The sequence below is a fragment of the Lutra lutra genome, chromosome 1 (assembly GCF_902655055.1).
Source record: "Lutra lutra chromosome 1, mLutLut1.2, whole genome shotgun sequence".
Classification (NCBI taxonomy): Eukaryota; Metazoa; Chordata; class Mammalia; order Carnivora; family Mustelidae; genus Lutra; species Lutra lutra.
The window spans coordinates 57,339,083-57,362,261 of NC_062278.1; the positions used below are offsets into that span (position 1 = coordinate 57,339,083).

Consider the following 23,179-nt stretch of genomic DNA (forward strand, 5'->3'; position numbering starts at 1 on the left):
TCAAGCCCCTGCATATGCTCTCCCTTTTCCCTTTCTGCCCCTGATTCACCAGGTGGAAGCCTATTTCCCCTATAGGTCTTTAGATCCAGTAAGGTTCCTTCTAGGACAACTTCCTCATTCCCACACATCATCAGGAGCCCACAATGAACATTTTCTTTGTAGTTTGTGTTCCCCACTTTCTTATGTATCTCTTTATCTTTCAAACTGTTGGCTCTTATGTTTTAAAACATAGTAGCCTCAGAGATATGGTGAAAGCTAAGGGCCCTCCACTCATGAAAGTGAAGATATACAGCATATTTTCTACAGACCCCCACGCTAGGATGGGGTCTTTCTTAAGAGCAGGCACTGCATGCTTAACACTTAACCTAGTGCCTGCCACTTGCTAAGCACTTAAAAAAATTTTTAACTGCAAATCCACATTTACTAGAACCAATACATATGAACAGATAAACAACAATGGCCAAACATGTTTAGTTTGAACTTTATGGTCCTCCCTCAAGTTACCTAAAGAAAACTTAAGATTAAAAAGTAGGGGTACCTGGGTGGCTCAGTGGGTTAAGCCTCTGCCTTGGGCTCAGGTCACGATCCCAGGGTCCTGGGATCAAGCCCCACATCAGGCTCTCTGCTCAGTGGGGAGCCTGCTTCCTCCTCTCTCTCTCTGCCTGCCTCTCTGCCTACTTGTGATCTGTCAAATAAATAAATAAAGTCTTAAAAAAAAAGATTGAAAAGTAATTCAGGGGCTTCAGTAAATAATCTGAAGACTGGCTCAATGCTTAGATTAATTATTTATCCCCATATCAATTCTATCTATTGCTATATAAGTCCTGACCCTGGCTTATTACTTTAAGAAAAATTGATTTGCTAAGTTGATAGCTATATTGTGATTTGCAGCAATAAAAAATTTTATAACATGAATAGGTACTTTTTTATGAATAGGTAATTTAAAACCAAAAATCGTAAGTTCAGTTTTTCATAAAACACATAACCTAAATAAAGAAGTGCCATTCTGAAGTCAAATGGCAAAGACTCTGTGTGTGTGTGTGTGTGTGTGTGCATGTGCACGCGCCAATTGCTAGAGAAAATTGGAGAAATGAGTACAGCCATGCCCTGCTGGTGTTCTGCTACAAACCCAAAAGAACATAACATGTGAATTCCAATGACATTTGTTGTGCTTTGTGATTCTGGATCATTCTTCTCAACCCTTCAACCCCTCATCAATAATATGTGAGCTCTGGGGTCACCTGGGTGGCTCAGTCAGTCAAGCTTCTGCCTCCACCTCAGGTCATGATCCCAGAGTCCTGGGAGCAAACCCAAATCAGGCTCCCTGCTCAGTGGGGAGCCTGCTTCCCCCTCTCCCTCTTCCCCTTCCTTCCCCCGACCTCATGCTCACTCTCTCACGTGCTCTCTCTTACATAAATAAATAATATTTTCAAAAATATATGTGTGTGTGCTGTGAATGAAATGCAGCTTAAATCTTTTCTCCTTCTCCATTTCTAGGACCACTTCCTTAGTTCCAATTCTCATGAAATCTTCCATAGGTCATTTCCATAGCCCCAAACCCCTGCTAACCCATCATTCACACTAAGGATCACCCTGCATGCTATGGCTGGAGTAACTTTCTTTGAAAAGGGCACATTTCTAATTTGCCAAATGATATTGCTCAAAATTCTTCAGCAGTCACCGTCTATAGAAAGAAACCTTAGCATGGCATTGAAGGTGCTCATCTCTTTAGCTCTAACAATTAGCTTTATCAACCTGGCCTACTCATTGTTCTCTGACTGCTTTTTTTCCAAATACCTACACAGTTCGCTCCCTTACCTCATTCAGGTCTTTGACCGGACACCACCTGGTTAGAGAAACTCTCCCTGTTCACATCATGAAAAATAGTACACCCTGCCGATTGCTCTTTTTTCTCTTCTCCCACTTTCTTTTTCCTTTTAGCACTTTTCATTGCTTGATGTATCATTTGTTCACTTCCTCACTGTCTCTCTCCCCCTCATGAGAACACACATTCCTGACAACACGTATTAGTCACATATGTGGCTCTGTGTTCTATCCCTAGCACCTGGTTCATTCATGACAGACACTCAATAAACTGTTATTGAATAAATGAATCTCTAAAATGATCTACTCCCATTCTCTTTCTCACAATAATTTCTCAGACAGGGATATTCTTTTTTTTTTTTTTTTTCAAAGACTACTTGACAAAAACTACATCTATATGTTAGGCCCTAGCTCTTTAATATGAGGTATTCTTTCTCTGTGTTCCTACCATACTTCGAGCCTCTCCTGGGCAAGAAACACTTATTCTATCTTAGACTATCTAAGGGGATATATAAGGGAAGACCACTTTTTCACCACTACTGGTATTTCCTTCCATGTGAAATGGAGTGACATTAATCTTAGTAGAGGAGCCCTTCTCTGTCCCTTGACTCACTTCTCACTCATCTGACCGGTAACCTAGGGAAGAATCATCTAGGGAGGCTCAGTTCAGATCTCTCCAGCTCTCATGTTCCCTCCTGAGAGTGAGCTGCCTGCAGAGTGCATGAGCTCTGCTCTGCTCACTCTAGGCAGACCCGTGTTGAGGGGAACCCTGACTCCACAGGTTGGGCAAGTATCTGATTCTGGGGTATGACCAGCAAATCCACTGGATTTCTCACGCTAACCTCCACTTTTGAATAATAAAGACTGACTAGCATTTTCGAATGAATAATAAAGACTGACTCTCTTGACCTTCTCAAACTTTTCAGAACCTGAAGCGTAGAAAGGGAAGAAGAGCGTTCATTTATTATGTTTTCTCAAATGTCTCGAGATGTCCATATCTCTCTGCCTCATGAACCAGAAACATCCACTTAACACGGGATTTTCTTTTTCTTTTGTCTTCTTAGTATGCTTCACAGCGAATGTGGGGCTTGAACTCACAACTCTGAAATCAAGACTTGAGATCAAGAGTTGGATGCTGTACCAACTAAGCCATCCAGGTGCCTCACAGGATCTTAAACACTTAAAAAATTGAACTGAACTGAGCTGCTTTTTCATTATAAATACAGACTGACATCATGGTCCATATATTCTTACCTGTGACCAAAAGCCAATGTTTACAGGACGGCTGACAGAATCAGGGTTGGGGATCAGTTTTAACACTGCAGACATTTACCCAGGCAGTATTAAATACAAGACTGGATCTCAGAACCTAAATTCATCTGCATCATATTCTAATGAAATGAACTATTAAGTACAATAAGTATTTGGTGACTAAAAATGAAGACAGGGAAGAAAACATACCTTGCTTGAATTTTAGAGCCCTCAAACATTCATGCTTCACATTCACTTACACGTTTTAAAACTGTAGTAAGTTGAGAATGATGTATATTTAATTATGAATAACCATTAAGTTAATGTGCTTTTTAAAATAAAACTGTTTTCTTGTGGCAGGCAAATTGACTGTTCCACATCACTCTGATACTTTCACAAAACCCTGGAAGATCTAATTTTGTAAATGGGTCCCCTAACAAGTAAACAATTCCACTCTCAGAGTATACTTTTCTCAACCTGGCTCCCCATAGGGTCACTGTACTCACAAAGCACTTAAATTACATTAGAAATCTATAAAAAGTGCTTTGATTTCATGAAATAAAATAAAAGCAAAATAACTATAGGCTTTTCCTTTAGAAGGGGAAAAAAAGAAAACAAATACGCTCACCTGAAAATACATCAAGTCTTGCAGCCCCTGCATCTCTGGAAACAATATAAAAATATCACTGCTTCAATACGAAATTATGTTTTAAAAAATTACATTAATCTGAATTGCTTACATGATGTATAACCTATTGTCAGATAGCAAATAATAGAGAAATCCACTTAAATTGCTTCAAAACAATTACTAAAATGTTTCACTCTACATTTATGTACTAAGACCTATGATCGCTCATAATTTGAGAATGTTACAAAACCTGAAACCTGGAAATTTGAAAGAATAGATGGAATTTAATGGTAGTTACACAAAAGCTCACCAAAAATGGATATGAATATTTAAAAAAAAAAACTAGTTGGATAATAATCCATAAATTGCAGACAGATTTTCATGTTATATTTTAGTTCCCCAAAAATGATAAGAAAAAGCATATTACTAATATGTACTGTGTGATCATATATGTTTTTGAAGAACATATATGATGTGCATGTCCATATATGTAAGGAAATAAATCAAAACAGTGGTTTTCTCTAGATCAGAGCTTGGTAAATTATGGTCCAAAAGCCAAATGGGGCCCACTAACTGTTTTTGTAAATAAAGTTTTATTGGAACACAATCATGTCCATTCATTTACATATTGCCTAGGCAGCCTTCGCAGCACAGTGGCAAAGTTCAGTAGTTTCAACAGGGAACACACAGCCTGCACAGGGAGAAATATTTACTTTCTGGTCTTTTACAGAGAAGCAAGCTGATACTACCTCCCCTGTCATGTAATGAGATTACTGACGACTTTCTTTTTCTTATTATTTTCTCAGTTTTCTACAGCTCACAGATATTGTGTATTTTCTTAAATTATTTTTTTAAGAAGAAATCCCAGAAGAAAAAGAACAAGAGCCAAAAGAGCCTGGGTTCAGTGTGAGGGGTGAAGACAATGAGGACCGCGGTCTTAGCTGATGCAGCAGTAGAGGGGCTGTGTAAGGGAAGCTCAGAGTAATAACAATCGCTGGGACTCTAACCGGGAAATTTGAGGCTCTCCCAAAACTTCCATCAACTCCAACCCAAAACTATATCAGGTAAGTCTGAGTAGGTACAACGGCTTGTTCTACAAGCCTTCAAAGTTGGCCCCTTAGCTCCTTCCTCTAGCCAATTGCTTTCATAAGCTCTTCCTTTATGGAAATTCGAGAGGCACTACTGCCATTTCTTGGAGCGTTTTCTGTGGTTCAAGTAAGCACTGAATCAAGTATTTTTAAGCCTCTCCTAACCCTTACCACAATCTCATGACACAAGGGTATCATCGTCTCCATTATATAATTATACTTTATACAAAACACCACGTACATGATAGGTGCTCAGTAAATGCCACTGCTGCCCTGAATGGAAGTTTTTCAAAGAAAGAGTTTCTTCATAGAAAAATTCCATGGAATAAGACAGAAAAATCATTCACCTCTACAGCATATTAAGACATTTTATAGGGTTACCTGCATAACTCAGTTAGTTAAGCGACTGCCTTGGGCTCAAGTCATGGTCCCAGGGTCCTGGGATCGAGTCCTGAATCAGGGTCCCTGCTCAATGTGCCACTCCCTCTGCTTGTGCTCTACCTCTCTTAGTCAAATAAATATTTTTTTATTACAGCGAGAGAGGGAACGCAAGCAGGGAGAGTGGGAGAAGGAGAAGCAGGCCTCCCCACAAAGCAGGCAGGAAGCCCGATGTGGGGCTCGATCCCAGGACCCTGGGATCATGACCTGAGTCAAAGGCAGAGGCTTAACCACTGAGCCACCCAGGTTCCCCAATAAAATATTTTTAAAATACATTTTATAATAAACTTTATAGTTTAACCCTGGTACTTTCTCTCTGACCAGCTGTCATATCAGGAAGAGGCCACCAACCATCTCTTCCTATACTGGCACATTTTTTGCCTGATGTCTACAATATTGTTTTAATATCCTCCAGTTTTAATTTTGACAACCACAGGAAACTCTTAAATAAAATGATATAAACTAATTTCTTAGAATAACACAGGAACTTCATGAAGATCTTCATGAGAACAACTAAGCGTCTTGAGTAAGTCTATGAAAGAGCTTCATGTGATATCAATTATTAGCATCTGAGCAACCTTGGCAAACTCCAGTGTCTGCTGAAGACAGAGGAACTGGTTTGTCCAGGCTGGCTATGGGGACCACTGGGAACACCAGAGCTGAAGGCATAGACTAGTTAGTCCCAAGAGCGCACGGGCTATGCCACCTGAGCCCAGTGACCAACCTTGGGGCTGCTACTTCTAATCTTTAAAGAAAAAGCAGGAGGGAGGTGAGGGGTGAAGGCAGGGGACACAGATTTCTTGTGTGGCACCTCCTGTTTCTTAAACTTTATAAGCAATCCCTTCTTTGCTGCTTTTTCTTTATAACTCCCATGCAAACTCACCCTGAGTCGAACAGGAAACAGGCTAGACTTGGTCAGAGGCCTGACAGTTTACAGATGCTGCTTTGAGAATTGTTCTATTGATCACATTTCTCTCACTCCCCTGGGTCTGAAGTCAATTTTTCTTTGCCAATCTCCTTCTACCACATAAGGGCGGTTTACAGATGAGCTTTACCTTGCATTGTCCAGTAATTCGGCCAGCGCTCCAAAAAGGAAACTGTGCGTGGTGCTGATGAAGAAAGAGGGAAAGCTAAAAGTTAAACCAACTCTGTAATGAGCATAAAAGCTTCAGGATACGTGCAGACAAACCTTCTCTGGTTCAGGACAGGTAATCAATTAAGGACTTATTCTAGAAACAACTTTCTCAGCATGGTAAAGATTCTGAAGTGGATGCGGTCTATTACAAAGCCAAGGCTAAGAACACAATTGCCAAAATAGCTTGTTTGTTTCTAATAAAACAGAGACTTCAAGGACCTTACTGTACTTACAGCAAATTCTGATGTTTTCAAATTGCTTCATAAGCATTTATTCAAGTTTTTTTGGAGAACTTGTCATTAAAATTGTATTATTTAAGGTCAAATTATTTCTGAAAGATCTTGATCAAAAACTTGGCACACCAGAAGGCCTTAAGGCTCCATCTGCAGGCACAGTCACTGACAGGGGACCCCTGTTTGTGCCACTAATCCTCTCTTCATATTTTTCTGAAGGCCCTTTTCTCCTCTGAATTACTAGGGTCATTCTTCCCTGTACCCCTCATGCTAGGTCCTGGTAACAGAACACAGTAGACAGCCATCATTAGTAGCTGCCTTTGGGGGCCCACACTTGCTTTTCATTTCCTGGTGTAGATATTTCAGTCAGCAACTCTATCACAGCATTAAGAGAAGATTCAGTCTGCAATTTTCTTTTTTATATTTTGTAAACGGGTAGCAGAAGCAGGAGAGACCCACTGATCAAAAAACATCTGCTCATTTGTACAGAAGAAAGATCATCGGCAATTTCTTTGAGATTCCAAAAACCTTAGGCCACAAGAAACACATTAGCCAAAAGTTTATTTCATTTTTAAGATTTATTTATTTATTTTAGAGAGAAAGAGCATAAGCTAGTGAGCAGGGGATGGGCAGAGGGAGAGAAAAAATCCTCAAGCGGACTGAGCAGGAAGCCCAAGTCGGGGCTGGATCCCAGGACCCCGAGATCACAACCTGAGCCAAAATCAAGAGTTCGACGCTTAACCGACTGCACCAACCATGTACTCCTCCATTTGGGGGGAATTTTAAACTTTAAACACATGCTGATGTGGGATCTCTTGACTCTAGTCAAGTCTGTAATTAAAAAAAATAAATATAACTGCTGTGAAAAGATGGCCTTCACTCAAAAGAAATCTAGAGTATAAAAACCTAAAACAGAGTAAAAGTGAAGGTTATATGCTTTACAAAAGCGGCACTTGAAACCACAGGACTTACTAGTGAATTCAAAATACATGATTTAATATACAAAAACTCAACATACAAACAATACCTTAGGAAAGTAACCTTGGTCATTCTGACCAAGAAGTGCCATAGAAGTTTCTGTTCTATTTCACTCAAGAGATCTTAACACACTGCTCGCCATGTGCTAATGCAGACAGACAAGGTCTTCACCATCTTGGGACTCAAGCCAGTTGGGGGGATATGAAAAACATACAAGTAAACAGACATAGAGATGATATGGCAGATCATGATTAGATACCATGAGGGAAGGGTGATGGGGAAGAGTAATGGTAAGCAGAGGACACGGTGGTCAGGCAGAGCCTCTCTTCATAGAAGACATTTAAGCTGGGTCCTGAAGGCTGAGGAGAACTCAGTCCCTTGCAGAGCCGGAGAGGAAACTCTGCAGCAAGAGAAGCATCTGCAAGGACACGGATGCAGGAAGGAGCCAAGGAGGCCAGTAGGCTCTGGCTATGGCGAAACAGGGCGATGATGTGGAGAAACTGGGTGGCCGGTGACGCACAGCCTTCTACTCCATGCTTAGGAGCTTGTACTTCCCATAGATGTCACTGGAAACCATGGTCATGTTTTAAGAAGAGTGACATATCTGCTTTACTTCTTTAAAATCTCACTCTGCGGGGGGAGCCTAGGTGGCTCAGTGGGTAAAGTGTCTGCCTTTGGCTCAGGTCATGATTTGGGGGTCCTGGGAAGCTCCCTGCTCAGTGGGGAGTCTGCTTCTCCCACAGCCCCTCCTCCACTAGTGCTCTAATAAGTAAAATCTTTTTTTTTTAAAGACTTTATTTATTTATTTGACAAACAAAGATCACAAGTAGTCAGAGAGGCAGGCAGAGAGAGAGGAAGAAGCAGGCTCCCTGCTGAACAGAGAGCCCGATGAGAGGCTCGATCCCAGGACCCTGGGATCATGACCTGAGCCGAAGGCAGAGGCTTTAACCCATGAGCCACCCAGGCGCCCCAGTAAAATCTTTTTTAAGAAATAAAAAATCTCACTCCGACAGCTCTCAGGAAAAATGGACCATCAGCGAGTAAGAATGGGAAGCAGAGAACCCAGTTTAGAGGCTACATGGATTATCTCCCCAAGGAGACAGCAGCTGGTCTGGACTGAAGTCAAAGGGCAGCGGCAATACAGAGGAATGGATGAATCGGAGACATAGAGAAATGGTGAAGAGGATTTGATGTTGAGTTGAATATGGGAGCGAAATGAAGAGGAAAAAAAAAAAAAAACACTCCTGCTCTTACTGAAGGAACTCACAAACAAAAATCTATCTGGAGAAGCTGAGAAGATGCCAATTTGTATCTGATTTTGTGGTTATTCCTTCAGACTGCTGTCACTTCTGTTATTAAGTTAGTGTGCCACCAACTGACAATGGAATGCAGGCAAGGGGGAACCCGGGGATGGGAGGCACCCTGCGAATAACAGCTGTGGTAACTACACAACACTGAGGCTGAGAAGGTTTCCTAAGATAAAATGCATAGTCCTTCCAGCATTCCACCCGTAATTTTTTTTTTACAAAACTGCTATTTCGTCATTTGTCTCCCGTCTCAGTTAACCTTTAAATATTTGTTCTATCCTTTCCAGCTTGAAATTATTCTCTAGATAAAAAGATTTTTTTAAAAAAGTAAATATCTGCCAAATACTGCCTATTTTACTTTGTCTTCTATAAAAATTACATGCTTGTCCCAAGCAGCAAGGCTGGCTTTGCTTGGCATTATTTACACTTTCATTTCCGTGGTTTCAAACCTGGTGAATCCCTTGTATCAATCCGTACTTTTAGTAACTCCGGATTACTCAAAGACCAAAAAAACTGGCAAAGCAGGATGAACTACACAAGCACTCACTGCTAGGCTGTGCTGTGTTGGAGATGACAGATGGAACAGGAAGCCCGGGTCATCTGACTCTGGGAACCTAAGTATCTGAAATTAACACCTGTTGAGGCTGCAAAAGGCACCTGGGCCTGACAGAGAAGCCCAGTGCTCTAGCAATAACTAAAATGGGAGGATTCTATCCTGGGAGAGGTTACGTTTTTGCAAGGACACAACGACAAAGACTGGAATCAATAAATACAAATTACTCTCTGGAGGGCAAACTTAATCTTGGAAGTATCAGTGCACTGGGTAGAGAAATCACAAGCCATAAGCCAGGTTGGTAGAATTAGGGTTCTGCTAGCCCCCAATTAAATAGTTCGCTAAATGCGGGGACTTCTTACCACCTGGTGTTAATTTTAGAACAACAAAAAGGTTTATAACCTAGCCCAGAGCAGGGGCACCTGGGTGGTTCAGTTGGTTAGGTGTTGGGACTCTTGATTATGCTCAGGTCACCATCTCAGGGTCCTGAGACTAAGCCCCGTGTCATGCTCAGTAGCATGGGGCCTCTGAAATTCTCTCTCCACGAGCACCCGCCCCCCACCCCCGCCCGCAACTACAGCACACTGGCACAAATTATTCTCCCTAAAAATAATCATAATCTGGCCCAGAATGGTATCTTTTCTACTTTTTCATTATTTTTTAATACAAAAACTTCAAATAAAATTTCCATAAATCGGTAATACCAAATTCTTTTTTTTTTTTTTTTTTTTTTTTTTTTTGTCAAATTGGGTATTTCACTAGGAGACAGACCCAAACTCTTCTCCACTAGTGGGGCCCCTCCCTCGTTCAGGCTTCACCGGACACTCACGAATTGGCGTGGATGAAATCCAGACGCAGCTGAGCCCGCCGTAGAGTAGCGTACTTGTCACCCATGTCCTCGAACTCGACCAGCGCAGCCCTAAGACACACGGACCACGGACTACGGATGGCGGGACAGCTGTACCCAGCCCTTGCCCCTCCCACGTGCTGGTCCCCGCCCACGTCTTCTTCCCTGCCCACGCCCTCCTCCGCCTACGCTCAGGGGCTGTGCACAAACACCAGCTCGGCAAACACCCACTCCCCCTGCCGGTTGGAAGGTGAAGTTCACCCTGGGCTGTCAGCTTGGGTATCCGGCAGGTAAGTCTATACCTTGTCTTGAATCCATTCTTGAGAATGAGGCATCTGAGCTAGACTTCTCTTTCCACATTGAGATTTATTTAACCTTCCCGCATAGTTGTTCTATCATTCCCCGGATGGGAAATGGAGCCCAAGGCTAGGATCAGAATTTGATGAGAAATGATTGCGCACACGCACGCACACACACACACACAAAGAATTTGAAGAGGCTGGGTCGGAGGTTGGGGGGTATAAAGAAGGAAAATGGGTAGTTTTCCTTTACTTGCATTAGTTTGTTACACAGCATCAGAGGTGTTTGTGTTCTAACCCATAGCGTACCTTCCTGTGTTTCTTGGGTTGAGACTGTTAACTCCCATCAAAGAAAGTAAGGAAGAAAAGATCAGTCAGAGAGAAAAGGAAGGACTAAAGGCGGTCAGAACAGAATTTGGACTTTGCTGTGATGTGGAGGCTTGTGTTTGTGAGAAACTTTCTCACCTGTCAGCTGATAGTCAACTCTTTTATGTGCTGGCCCAGCTCAAAGAACAGACATTCTGTACTGTTCTATAAGATAGAACTGGGCAGGTAAAGGTTCAGGGGAAAGAGGGGGTGGGGGTGAATGTAAGGAAGGACTATGAGCACCAGCTGTCCAAATGCTGCTGCTCACAAAGCACTGAGTTCCAAGTCACAGAAACCCCAGCTGAAATAGCACTTGTCAAAGATGTTTCCTGGGATGGTCCTGGTAGTAATGAGAAATTAGAGTTAACCTAGTTGACCTCTAAAAAGTGTTCAGATTCATTCAATCTAGGGCTAGATGACTTGCAAACTAAAGTAGTTCAATAGCACTCAGCAGCGATTTTGTGATAGTTATGAAATCAGAAATGAATGTCTATTGAATAAAGAACTTGAACTAGATGTGTTTGTGATTTCCAGGCATCATATAAGCAATGAGGTCTCAGAAAAGAAAAAAAAAATGTCAGTTTTGGGATAATCATTTTACTTCTAAAGAAAGTAGTTTATCAGCTACTACATTATAGGAATCAAGAGAGGAAGAGAGAATTTGAATGACAACCCAAAGGAATATGATGCTCTACTTTAATTTGAAAACTGGAAGTAAACATAAAAATTTCAAGTAATTTCCCTGATTGCATTTTTAATAGTGGCTGACATGGTGGTGTTTTGATAGGAAAATTCTCTTTACTAAGCAACTTGAGCTGTCTTTCCAATTTCTCCTTCCATAGAACTTCAGACATATGATATTTATTTTCATTTTATGAACAAGAAAAGCTTGACAAGCCTCTTCTGGATTTATTTTACTACCCCAATTTCCAGCTGCTATCTCAAAGCAATTTACTATTGGGAGGGCACTGGGGCCACTCGCCTGTAATTAGTAAAGGCTGTAATATCTAATTTCTACCAGAGGGAAGGGTGTGGTTATCATAGAATCAGGTCTTCTAATAATATGATAGGAGCCCTCCTACAGTAAGTAGCCAGCCCCAAAGCACTAGAGGCTTTTGGTTGGCCTGGATAGCAGGCATTCAGGGGGAATCTGTTAGATATGCTAAAACAGAGACCTGAGAGTCATTGCACACAACCCCCAAAAGCTGTTCCTCTTCACCATTTCAACTCCACCTAGCCACCCTCCAATCATAAAGGTAAATCTTGTTCCTCTTCCAGGTATACTTTTGGGATTCTTTATCTTAGCCATCTCCCTCAATCCTGCCTCAAGATTCATTTTAACATCATTTTATGATATAAACGTATTGGGGAAATAGCAGGAAGGGGAAATTTAAAAATGAGAACATCATCTGCTCATCTTTTGGTCGATCCTGCTTTTAAAGAGTCAGTTTGGGATAAGAGACTCTTCAGCTCTTCCTAACTAGATATTTTAGCTTTCCAACACTCATGTACTGGTCACAAACAATAGCTCAAATCTTTCAAACTATTCTCTCCCCTTTTCATTTAAATAACTTTGTGTGGGGCCCCTGGGTGGCGCAGTCAGTTAAGCATCCAACTGATTTCGGGTCAGGTCATGATCTCAGGGTCATGATCTCAGGGTCATGAGATCAAGCCCTGTATCAGGCTCTGCATTCAGCATGGAGTCTGCTTAAGACTATCTCTGTCCCTCCTCTTGCTTTCTTCTTTTTTCCTCTCATAAATAAATAAAATAAATTTGTACGAGCCAACATTTTATTACTCTTCACAAACACATTTAAACTCAAGACAAAATTTATGAACATTAAAAAAAAACAACAGATGTGTGTACCTACCAACTATTCACAGTGGTATGCCATTTTCTAAGAATTACAATTAAGAAATGACATTAGTATATTATGATAGATACAGAAACCAAACACTATTGAGGTAGTCAGATGTTACTGACCCTCAATGGACAATAGTGAAATATCTCTGAAAGGAGTCATACCTACTTGCTCATTTTCTTGCTTCTGTGTAATTCTGAACCTGGTTGGTGTGTTTTCATTGCATTTCCAGTCTCCTTCGCACTAGAGAATGGTAGGGTTTTCATTACCTTGGTTCTCAGTTATCCACATAGATAACAGTCTTTCTACTCCATGCAGCACTATGGTAAACATCTCTGGAGACTATGGAAAATATAAGGCCTAGAGCTTGCCCAGAAAATAATGATGGTTATTAAATGAGTTGGAAAATATAATAGTCATCTTAGGTTGGCTAACACATTAGTCATTTCCCCAACTTTCCTCTTTCTACTTTCAAAGGTGAAAACTTGTTTCCCAGACTCTCCTCTAGCAAGGGGTGGCCATTTGACCAAGTCTTTATAAATAAAATTGAAGCAGAAATCTGCTTAGTAGTTCCAGAAAGGCATTTGCTCTCTTTATAAAAGAGAGAGGCAGGGCTGGCTCCATCTCCCATCTTTCTTGTCTCTGTCTTAAATATGGGCACAATGCCTGAATTTAGGGGTGTCATTTGCATCCATGAGGGAAAAGTCAAGAGAATCACAAGAAACTCTCCCAAAGCCAACAGCCACCCATCTCAAATCTTTGTATGAAGTAAAACTTAACATTAATCTTTATGAGATTAAGTAATTACAATGTGGTTCTTTTTTGCTTATACCAAAACTATTCTTAACCAATAATGACAAAAAATAATCCCAGAAAACCCAGAAATGACTTTTTTTAAAAAAAGATTTTATTTACTTATTTGACAGAGAGAGAGAGAGAGAGAGCACGCACGCACAGAGGGGGAAGCAGGCTCCAGCTGAGCAGGGACCACCAACGTGGGACTCGATCCCAGGACCCTGAGATCATGACCTGAGCCAAAAGCAGACACTTAACCAGTTGAGCCACCCAGGTGCCCTGAAACATACTTCCTTCCCATCACTGGGCATCAACAGAGAATATTTTTTATGGACTATGATTTAGAAGACTTTTCTTGCCAGAGATGGTAAATGTGAGTCCATAGGAAAGACACCATAGACAGAAGCAGCCATCAGAACACAGTCATCAGAACCCCTTGTCCTTGGGGAAAGGACAAAACATATGTATGTGTACAGAATATAATTACTAGAATCATCAGACTCCAGTACTGGAAGGGACAAGGTTGGCCTGATAAGGAAGGAGAGAACTAAAAGAGAGTTGGGAGAGTCAGGGTGAAGTTTACGTTTAGTGTGATATGTAATCTGGAGCCATTATGGGTTCATCCAGTGAGTCAGACATCTGTTTGGTGAGAGCCAACTCTAACGTAGATTCCAAGAATATAAAAATATCTTGCTGCTGCCTTCTAGGGATACAGTTTAATAGAGGTAGACAGTATCAAGTTTCAAGGTAGGAAACAGAAACCCTTCCAGGTGCATCAGACACAAAGGAATATAATATGGGGAAATGAGTCTTTGTAAAACCTCTGGAAGGGACAGAAGGGCTGAAATCAGGGGACTAACACTGCTCATTGAATTCAGGCTCCCACCAGGCAGGTACAGATCAGAGGACAGCAGTCCACTGATGGCACAGCTACAACAGCTCCAATTACCCATAAAGGTGGTTTCCATGTACGGAAACACTGAGGTTGGCTGCTGCCTGAATACACTCACATCCCATGTCCTTCGTGGTAGCAGCAAAACGGAACAAAGCAATGTCTTCCATGTCCAGAGTGTGGGCTGCTAAGGTGTCTCAGTATAGTTTCCAGTTTTCCAACCTCTCTAAGTAGAGAGCTGGGAGAGAAGGTACATGGGGACTGAAAGAGACACTATACAGTGTCTACCACATTAATGGACTTTAGAGCATCAACTGGTACATGAAGGTGTTATAGGTCCTCTGAAAGAAGTCAGGCTCCAAGGAGGGAAGTGGGTTAGGAAAGATCTCAAAAAAGTGATGATAGGGGCGCCTGGGTGGCTCAATGGGTTAAGCCTCTGTGTTCGGCTTAGGTCATGGTCTCAGGGTCCTGGGATTGAGCCCCACATCAGGCTCTCTGCTCAGTGGAGAGCCTGCTTCCCCCATCTCTCTCTCTCTGCCTGCCTCTCTGCCTACGTGTGATCTCTGTCTGTCAAATAAATAAAATCTTAAAAAAAAAAAAAAAGAATTGATGATAGTTGAAAATAAGCTTACATTTGCCAGTTGGGCAGAATCAGGATTGACATGCTAGGTGGAGCACTTAGTTGAAAAAAGGCAAAGTGGACATTCAGCAAGCAGCTCATCATGTGTACAGTGTGGGAAGCAAAGTAGGGCAGAGGGGTGGGGGTGCAAGTTTAGAGAGGACTGGGGAGGAAATGGGAGGCAGATTGTGGCACACCCTCAATGCTATGCTGAAGAATTTGGAATGTATCCCGTAGGAAGTGGGAATTCATTCAGGTCTGAAGCAGTAGAATCAATAAACTCATGCTTCCTAAGGATCACTCTGGAAACATGTGAATACCAGAGAGGGAGAATTCAAAACCAGACACAGAAGTCCAGTTAGAACACTGTTGCAATAGAAAGTGAGGAATAGGCTCTTAAGATGGGGTGAGTCTTGATATCAAGGGGAAAAGAGATCAACTGATGCCCTGCTAGCTTATTTAGCTAGGTAGGTCATCTTTAGAAGATTTGCAATAAAGTGGAGGAGTGCCATTAAAGAGAAAAAGGCAAACTTTAATATAAGTCCTAATTAGGAAAACATGGGAGTGGGCATTTCTAAATGGAATCAACAGGTAAGGGGCATGTAGGGGGCTCAATCAGTTAAGCATCCAACTCCTGACTTTGGCTCAGGTCATGATCTCAGGGTCCTGAAATCAAGGCTCCATACTGAGCATGGAAGCTGCTTAGGATTCTTTCTCTCCCACTCCTTCTGACCCTCTCTACTCACTGCCCCCCTCCTGCTCTCTCTCTAAAACAAACAAATAGAAGAAGGTAATAGTAATTGCGGGGTGGGGGAATACAAGTGTGGGTGGCTTACTTTAGTTCTTCAAAGGTCTGAGGGAAGCAGAAAAGAAAGAAAAAGCCAAAGTTGCTCCATGCTTTTAAGCCTTAAGTCCTAAGGAGATGGTATTGTCATTAATAGCAGTATGCAAGTCTCGTAATCATCAAGATAGTATGGTACTGGCACAAAAACAGACACAGAGTTTGGGGCGCCTGGGTGGCTCAGTGGGTTAAAGCCTCTGCCTTTGGCTTGGGTCATGATCCCAGGGTCCTGGGATCGAGCCCCGCATCAGGCTCTCTGCTCAGCGGGGTGCCTGCTTCCTCCTCTCTATCTCTCTCCCTGCCTCTCTGCCTACTTGTAGATCTCTGTCTGTCAAATAAATAAATAAAATCTTAAAAAAAAAAAAACACACAGAACCATAGGTCAATGGAATAGAATAGAGAGCCCAGAAATGGACCCTCAGCTCTATGGTCAACTAATCTTCAACAAAGCAGAAAAGAATGTCTAATGGAAAAAAGACACTCTCTTCATCAAATGATGTTGGGAAAATTGGACAGCCACATGCAGAAGAATGAAACTGGACCACTTCCTTACACTACACACAAAAATAGATGAAAAACCTCAATGTGAGACAGGAGTCCATCAAAATCCTTGAGGAGAACACAGGCAGCAACCTCTTTGACCTCAGCCGCAGCAACTTCTTCCTAGAAACATCTCCAAAGGCAAGGGAAGCAAGGGCAAAAATGAACTACTGGGACTTCATCAATATCAAAAGCTTTTGCACAGCAAAGGAAACAGTCAACAAAACCAAAATACAACAGACAGAATGGGAGAAGATATTTGCAAACGACATATCAGATAAAGGGCTAGTATCCAAGATCTATAAAGAACTTCTCAAACTCAACACCCAAAGAACAAATAATCCAATCAAGAAATGGGCAGAGGACATGAGCAGACATTTCTGCAAAGAAGACATCCAGATGGCCAACAGACACATGAGAAAGTGCTCCACATCACTCGGCATCAGGGAAATACAAATCAAAACCACCATGAGATATCACCTCACACCAGTCAGAATGGCTAAAATTAACCAGTCAGGAAATGACAGATGCTGGCAAGGATGTGGAGAAAGGGGAACCCTCCTACACTGTTGGTGGGAATGCAAGCTGGTGCAACCACTCTGGAAAACAGCATAGAGGTACCTCAACATGTTGAAAATAGAACTACCCTATGACCCAGCAATTGCACTGCTGGGTATTTACCCTAAAGATACAAATGTAGTGATCCAAACGGGCACATGCACCCAAATGTTTATAGCAGCAATAAACATATAGCATAGCAATAGCCAAACTATGGAAAGAACCTAGATGTCCACCAACAGATGAATGGATAAAGAAGATGGGGTATATATACATAATGGAATACTATGCAGCCATCAAAAGAAATGAAATCTTGCCATTTGCGATGACATGGATAGAACTAGAGAGTATCGTGCTTAGCAAAATAAGTCAATTGGAGAAATACAACTATCATATGATCACCCTGATATGAGGAAGTGGAGATGCAACATGGGCGGTTAAGGGGGTAGGAGAAGAATAAATGAACCAAGATGGGATTGGGAGGGAGACAAACCATAAGTGACTCTTAATCTCACAAAACAAACTGAGGGTTGCTGGGGGGAGGGGGGTTGGGACAGGGGGGTGCGGTTATGGACATTGGGGAGGGTATGTGCTATGTTGAGTGCTGTGAAGTGTGTAAACCTGGTGATTCACAGACCTGGGGATAAAAATATATTATATGTTTATTAAAATTTTTAAAAAATTTGAAGGGAAAAAAAAAAAAAAGAAATGGGCAGAGGACATGAACAGACATTTCTCCAAAGAAGACATCCAAATGGCCACAGACATATGAAAAAGTGCTCCACATCACTTGGCATCAGGGAAATACAAATCAAAACCATAGTGAGATACCACCTCCCACTAGTCAGAATGGCTAAAATTAACCAGTCAGGAAATGACATGTGTTGGCGAGGATGCGGTGAAAGGGGAACCCTCCTACACTGTTGGTGGGAATGCAAGCTGGTGCAGCCACTCTGGAAAACAGTATGGAGGTTCCTCAACAAGCTGAAAATAGAGCTACCCTACGACCCAGGAATTGCACTACTGGGTATTCACCCTAAAGATACAAATGTAGTGATCTGAAGGGACACGTGCACCCAAATGTTTATAGCAGCAATGTCCACAATAGCCAAACTATGGAAAGAGTTTAGATGTCCATCAACAGATGAATGGATAAAGAAGATGTAAGATGTATATAGATAGATAGATAGTAATATATAGATACATAGCTAGCTAGCTAGCTCTATCTATCTATCTATCTATATATATATAATTCAGCCATCAAAAAAAAAAAAAAACCAAAATTTTGCCATTTGCAATGACATGGATGGAATTAAAGGGTATTATGCTGAGTGAAATAAGTCAATCAGAGAAAGACAATTATAATATGATCTCACTGATATGAGGATTTGAAACAAGACAGAGGCTCATAAGGGAAGTGAAGGAAAAATGAACAAGATGAAACCAGAGAGGGAGACAAACGATAAGAGACTCTTAGTCTCAGAAACAAACTGTGGGTTGCTGGAGGGGAGAAGGGTGGGAGGGATAGAGTGACTGGGTGATGGACACTGGGGAGGGTATGTGCTATGGTGAGTGCTGTGAATTTTGTAAGACTGATGAATCACAGACCTGTACCCCTGAAACAAGTAATACATTACATGTTAATATAAAAAATAAATTAAGAAATAGTAATGGGCAAGTCACAAAAAATTACAAGTTTGGAAGATAGAAGACAGTGAATTCACTATTGTCACATTAAGATTTAGCACTGAACAGCACATCTTAATAGAGAATTGTCAATGTGCTTTATTTTTTTAAAAGATTTTATTTATTTATTTGAGCAAGAAAGAGTGACTGAGAGAGAGCACAAGCAGGGGAAGGGCAGAGGGAGAGGGAGAAGTGGGCTCCCTGCTGAGCAGGAAGCTCAATGCTGGGCTCGATCCCAGAACCCTGGGATCATGACCTGAAGCGAAGGCAGATGCTTAATCTACATAGCCATCCATGCACCCCATCAATGTGCTTTAAATACATATGTGGGGGGCGCCTGGGTGGCTCAGTGGGTTAAGCCGCTGCCTTCAGCTCAGGTCATGATCCCAGGTCCTGGGTTCAAGCCCCACATCGGGCTTTCTGCTCAGCAGGGAGCCTGCTTCCTCCTCTCTCTCTGCCTGCCTCTCTGCTTACTTGTGATTTCTCTCTGTCAAATAAATAAATAAAATCTTAAAAAAAAATAAATACATATGTGGTTTCCCTAAATTAAAACACACACACACACACACACACACACACACACACACACACACACGTGGTTTTCCTGTCTTCCACAGAGTTAGCTAACAACAGATTGTCATTTTTCAAGAAAATATAATTTTGTGTTACAGGAAATGTTAGTCAAGTTATTTAGCTTTGTGTGCCCCCCAAATCAAAGGCTGAGGAACTCATGAGAATGGGAGAAGACAGAGACACCAAGAAAGAAAGACACGCACAGGTAAATGTCTGGGGAAATGCACATTTTGTGGATATAAGTTAATATTTGTCAAGATGGACCAAAAAAATCTGCAAAGAAAATTTTCTGTACAGAAATTCCACTTAGATACTAATGTCTAATTTCTGAATTGAGCCTATATATCCTTTCAGTAGGCTGCCAAGAATTATCATATCCCAGCCTCGCCTTAAAACCTCAAGACAGTGTTTTCCATATTTGTTATTTTCTGGGATTTGTTCATACCAAATGAAAGGGGGCTGGCTCAGTCAGTGAAGCATGTGACTCCTGATCTCGGGGCTGTGGGTTCAATCCCCACATAGGGTGTAAAGATTACTTAAAAATAAAATCTAGAGGGCACCTGGGTGGCTCAGTTGGTCAAGGGACAACGTTCAGCTCAAGTCATGATCCTGGAGTCCCGGGATGGAGTCCTACATTGGGCTCCCTGCTCAGCAGGAAGTCTGCTTCTCCCTCTGACCCTCCCTCTTCTTATGCTCTCTCTCTCTCTCTCATTCTCTCTCTCAAATGAATAAATAACATCTTAAAAAAGGAATTTAAAAATCTAGAAAGAAAAAAGAGAAAAAAAAGAAAGAGAAGGAAGGAAGGAAGGAAGGAAGGAAAGAAAGAAAGAAAGAAAGAAAGAAAGAAAGAAAGAAAGAAAGAAAGAAAGAAAGAAAGAAAGAAAAGGAAAATAATGCATAATGCATCTGGATTCCTCTCACGCTGGTTCCACTTTCTTTCAACAAAACCCCTTTTAAAACCATTGCAAATAGCGGTGCCCAGGTGGCTCAGTAGGTTACGCATCTGCCTTTGGCTCAGGTCATGATTCCATGAGCCCTGGGTCTGGCTCCCTGCTTAGCAGGGAGACTGCTTCTCCTCCCTCTGACTGACTCTCTGCCTACTTGTGCTCTCTCTCTCTCTCTCTGTCAAATAAATGAATAAAATCTCAAACAAACAAAAAAAAATTGCAAATAGTCAAATTAGTGCATTATTAGAATGCAAAGTAATGAAATAAGACACTTTGATCTTTGGGGCACTCTGTAATAAAAGTCTTTTTAAAAGTTCAAAGGTGGAAAAAACCTCACACATGTAAGGAAGACTCGTACCTTGACCTCTGCTCATAGTACTTACAGACGTGTAATGAAGAACTGGTAATTCAAAGAAAGAGGTAAGCACATTTTTCCTGCTATGGGGAAAAAAAAAACACTCTTAAAGTTACTTAGCTAACTCAAATTGCAGACCTTTGAAATGAAACAGATTTCCTAGATGTTCTCTGACAATTTTCAGTCTAGGGATCTTTCTTGCCCAAAATTGCACTGTCTTTCTCTCATACCAGAACACAACATCCAGAAGATGCCTGAAATGTTTTAGGCACTCAAACTTTTGTTTCTGATGTAAAATTTGCTGACTACCTACATACATTTTTTACTATTAACATATTATTTACTATTAACATATTACTATTAACATATATTAATATATATTTTACTATTAACATATTAACATATCCCTCCTATATCAAATTGCCAGAATTATGTTATTTGAGGTAAGGTCAAAGAACTTTGGGGCGCCTGGGTGGTTCAGTGGGTTAAAGCCTCTGCCTTCGGCTCAGGTCATGATCCCAGGGTCCTGGGATCGAGGCCCGCATCGGGCTCTCTGCTCAGTGGGGAGCCTGCTTCCTCCTCTCTCTCTGACTGCCTCTCTGCCTACTTGTGATCTCTCTGTCAAATAAATAAATAAAATCTTTAAAAAAAAAAGAAGAACTTTGTAATTAAAAAAAAAAAAAAAAGAGAGCAGGCACAACTTTTGTCTATAACCAAGCAATACAACAGTTTTAAAGTAGTTTTTGGTTTTATTTATTTTATTGTTTTTTTTTTTTATAAAGATTTTGTCTGTTTATTTGAAGAGAGATAGCAAGAGAGAGACCATGAGCAGCAGGGAGGGGAGAAGCAGGCTCCCAGACGAGCAGGGAGTCAACAGGGAGCTGGATCCCAAGACCCTGAGATTATGACCTGAGCAGAAGGTAGATGCTTAACCGACTGAGCCATCCAGGCACCCCGATTTTATTGTTGAATGTGAATTATCTGTGTTGCACCAAAACTATAACTTAATGATAAAGGAATGAAAAAATCCAATATGTGACAGAAATGAGCCCGTGATATGATGTCAGGGATCTTCTGCCATCAACCCAACACTGTGCCTCCTTTTTATTTTTAGCCTGAAATTTCTTCTACAAGATAAAGACTTTCATTTCAGATCCTACTGGAAGATATAATAGGGTGTGATGGAGAATTACTGTTAGCTGAAGGGAGAAGTAGCTACTTGCAAGGTTCCAAGTTGGAACACTGATGTTATCTTGCTCTTCTGGCTCACAGGCATTTGCTGGATGTTCCCACCTTGGATGGGGACTGGATTAGTGTCCAGACTGGGCACCTCGCTCTCGGACCTTATCGTCCCGGTGCGGTTAATGAAGGAGCATCTTCCTGGGTCTGGTCTGTGATAGCACATAATACTTTTGGAGGACATCTAAACAACAACAAAAATGCCAAAAGGTTTTGGTGTGTAGTGTGCATATCACGATTGAGAATCCACATCTCTCAGGCCTCCAAATTCCATATCTTTTCACCCCAAATCATTCAGTTTGGGTGCAGCACAGGGAGGTTGGAGGTATAAAGTGAATGGTTCATTTAGAGCCTGAATCTTTTCCACAGTAGCTTCCTGACTTTGCATCAATCTCTGTAACATGCCTCTCTCAGTCTCTTTTTCTTTTGGGCGGGGGGGCTATCTCTTTCTCCTTAATTCTCCCACTTGTCCCTCCAATCCTAGAAGAAACACTCTCTACCCTGTGATCACTAACCACTGAATTGGTAAATCTGGTTGTTGTCTTATTCAGAACATCATTTCCTGCCAAAATTAATCACTCCATCATTTAAGAGACGCCTATCACTAGGTTGCCTCTCACCAATGAAGAGTGATATTTGGAGTAGATATCACCACTCCAGAGTAGTATCTCCCTTCCTCATAGCTAATTCTTAGAGATAAAAATCCCCATAAATACCAGAGAGGATGAATGATTATTTTATCAACTTCCCACCGGCAGGACTTTTCCCTAGAAAGAGGCAGCCATCATATGCTAGAGTTCAAATGACCACATTCATTAGACTTGACTCGATTTATTAAATTTTGCTCCCTTATTTTACCAACTTAGGAGTTCAGAACTTTTTTCAAGACTGCTGAGTGCCTGAGGGAATACTAGATACTTGGTCATATACCTACCCCTTCGTTGGTTTCTCACCTTCTCTTGGTACACAGACGCACCCCCAATCTCTATCATGGTCTCATCTTTGTACCTGTATCTCAATCAGAACATGAAATACCTTTGTTTAGGGGTGCCTGGGTGGCTCGGTGGGTTAAGCCTCTGCCTTCGGCTCAGGTCATGATCTCAGGGTCCTGGGATCGAGCCCCACATCGGGCTCTCTGCTCAGCGCGGAGCCTGTTTCCCTTCCTCTCTCTCTCTCTGCCTGCCTCTCTGCCTACTTGTGATTTCTCTCTGTCAAATAAATAAATAAAACCTTAAAAAAAAAATATATATATATATATATACCTTTGTTTAATTATCTTGGACTGAGTCCTAATGCTGCTTATTCTTTCTGAGTTTGTAGTCTCT

The 23,179-nt window shown here is 41.5% G+C and overlaps 1 protein-coding gene across 1 annotated transcript in view; it reads right to left on the reverse strand.

Moving 5' to 3' along the window:
• MORC1 (MORC family CW-type zinc finger 1) overlaps window positions 1–10,353 on the reverse strand; it is a 177,694-nt gene extending 167,341 nt beyond the window's left edge. The window contains exons 1-3 of the mRNA XM_047690254.1: window positions 10,265–10,353; window positions 6,285–6,338; window positions 3,704–3,738 (exon numbers count right to left, since the gene is read on the reverse strand). Of these exons, the coding sequence (XP_047546210.1) occupies window positions 3,704–3,738; window positions 6,285–6,338; window positions 10,265–10,329 (154 nt within the window). The 5' untranslated portion in view covers window positions 10,330–10,353. The remainder of the gene's footprint in view (window positions 1–3,703; window positions 3,739–6,284; window positions 6,339–10,264) is intronic.
• Window positions 10,354–23,179: the final 12,826 nt, after the last annotated feature.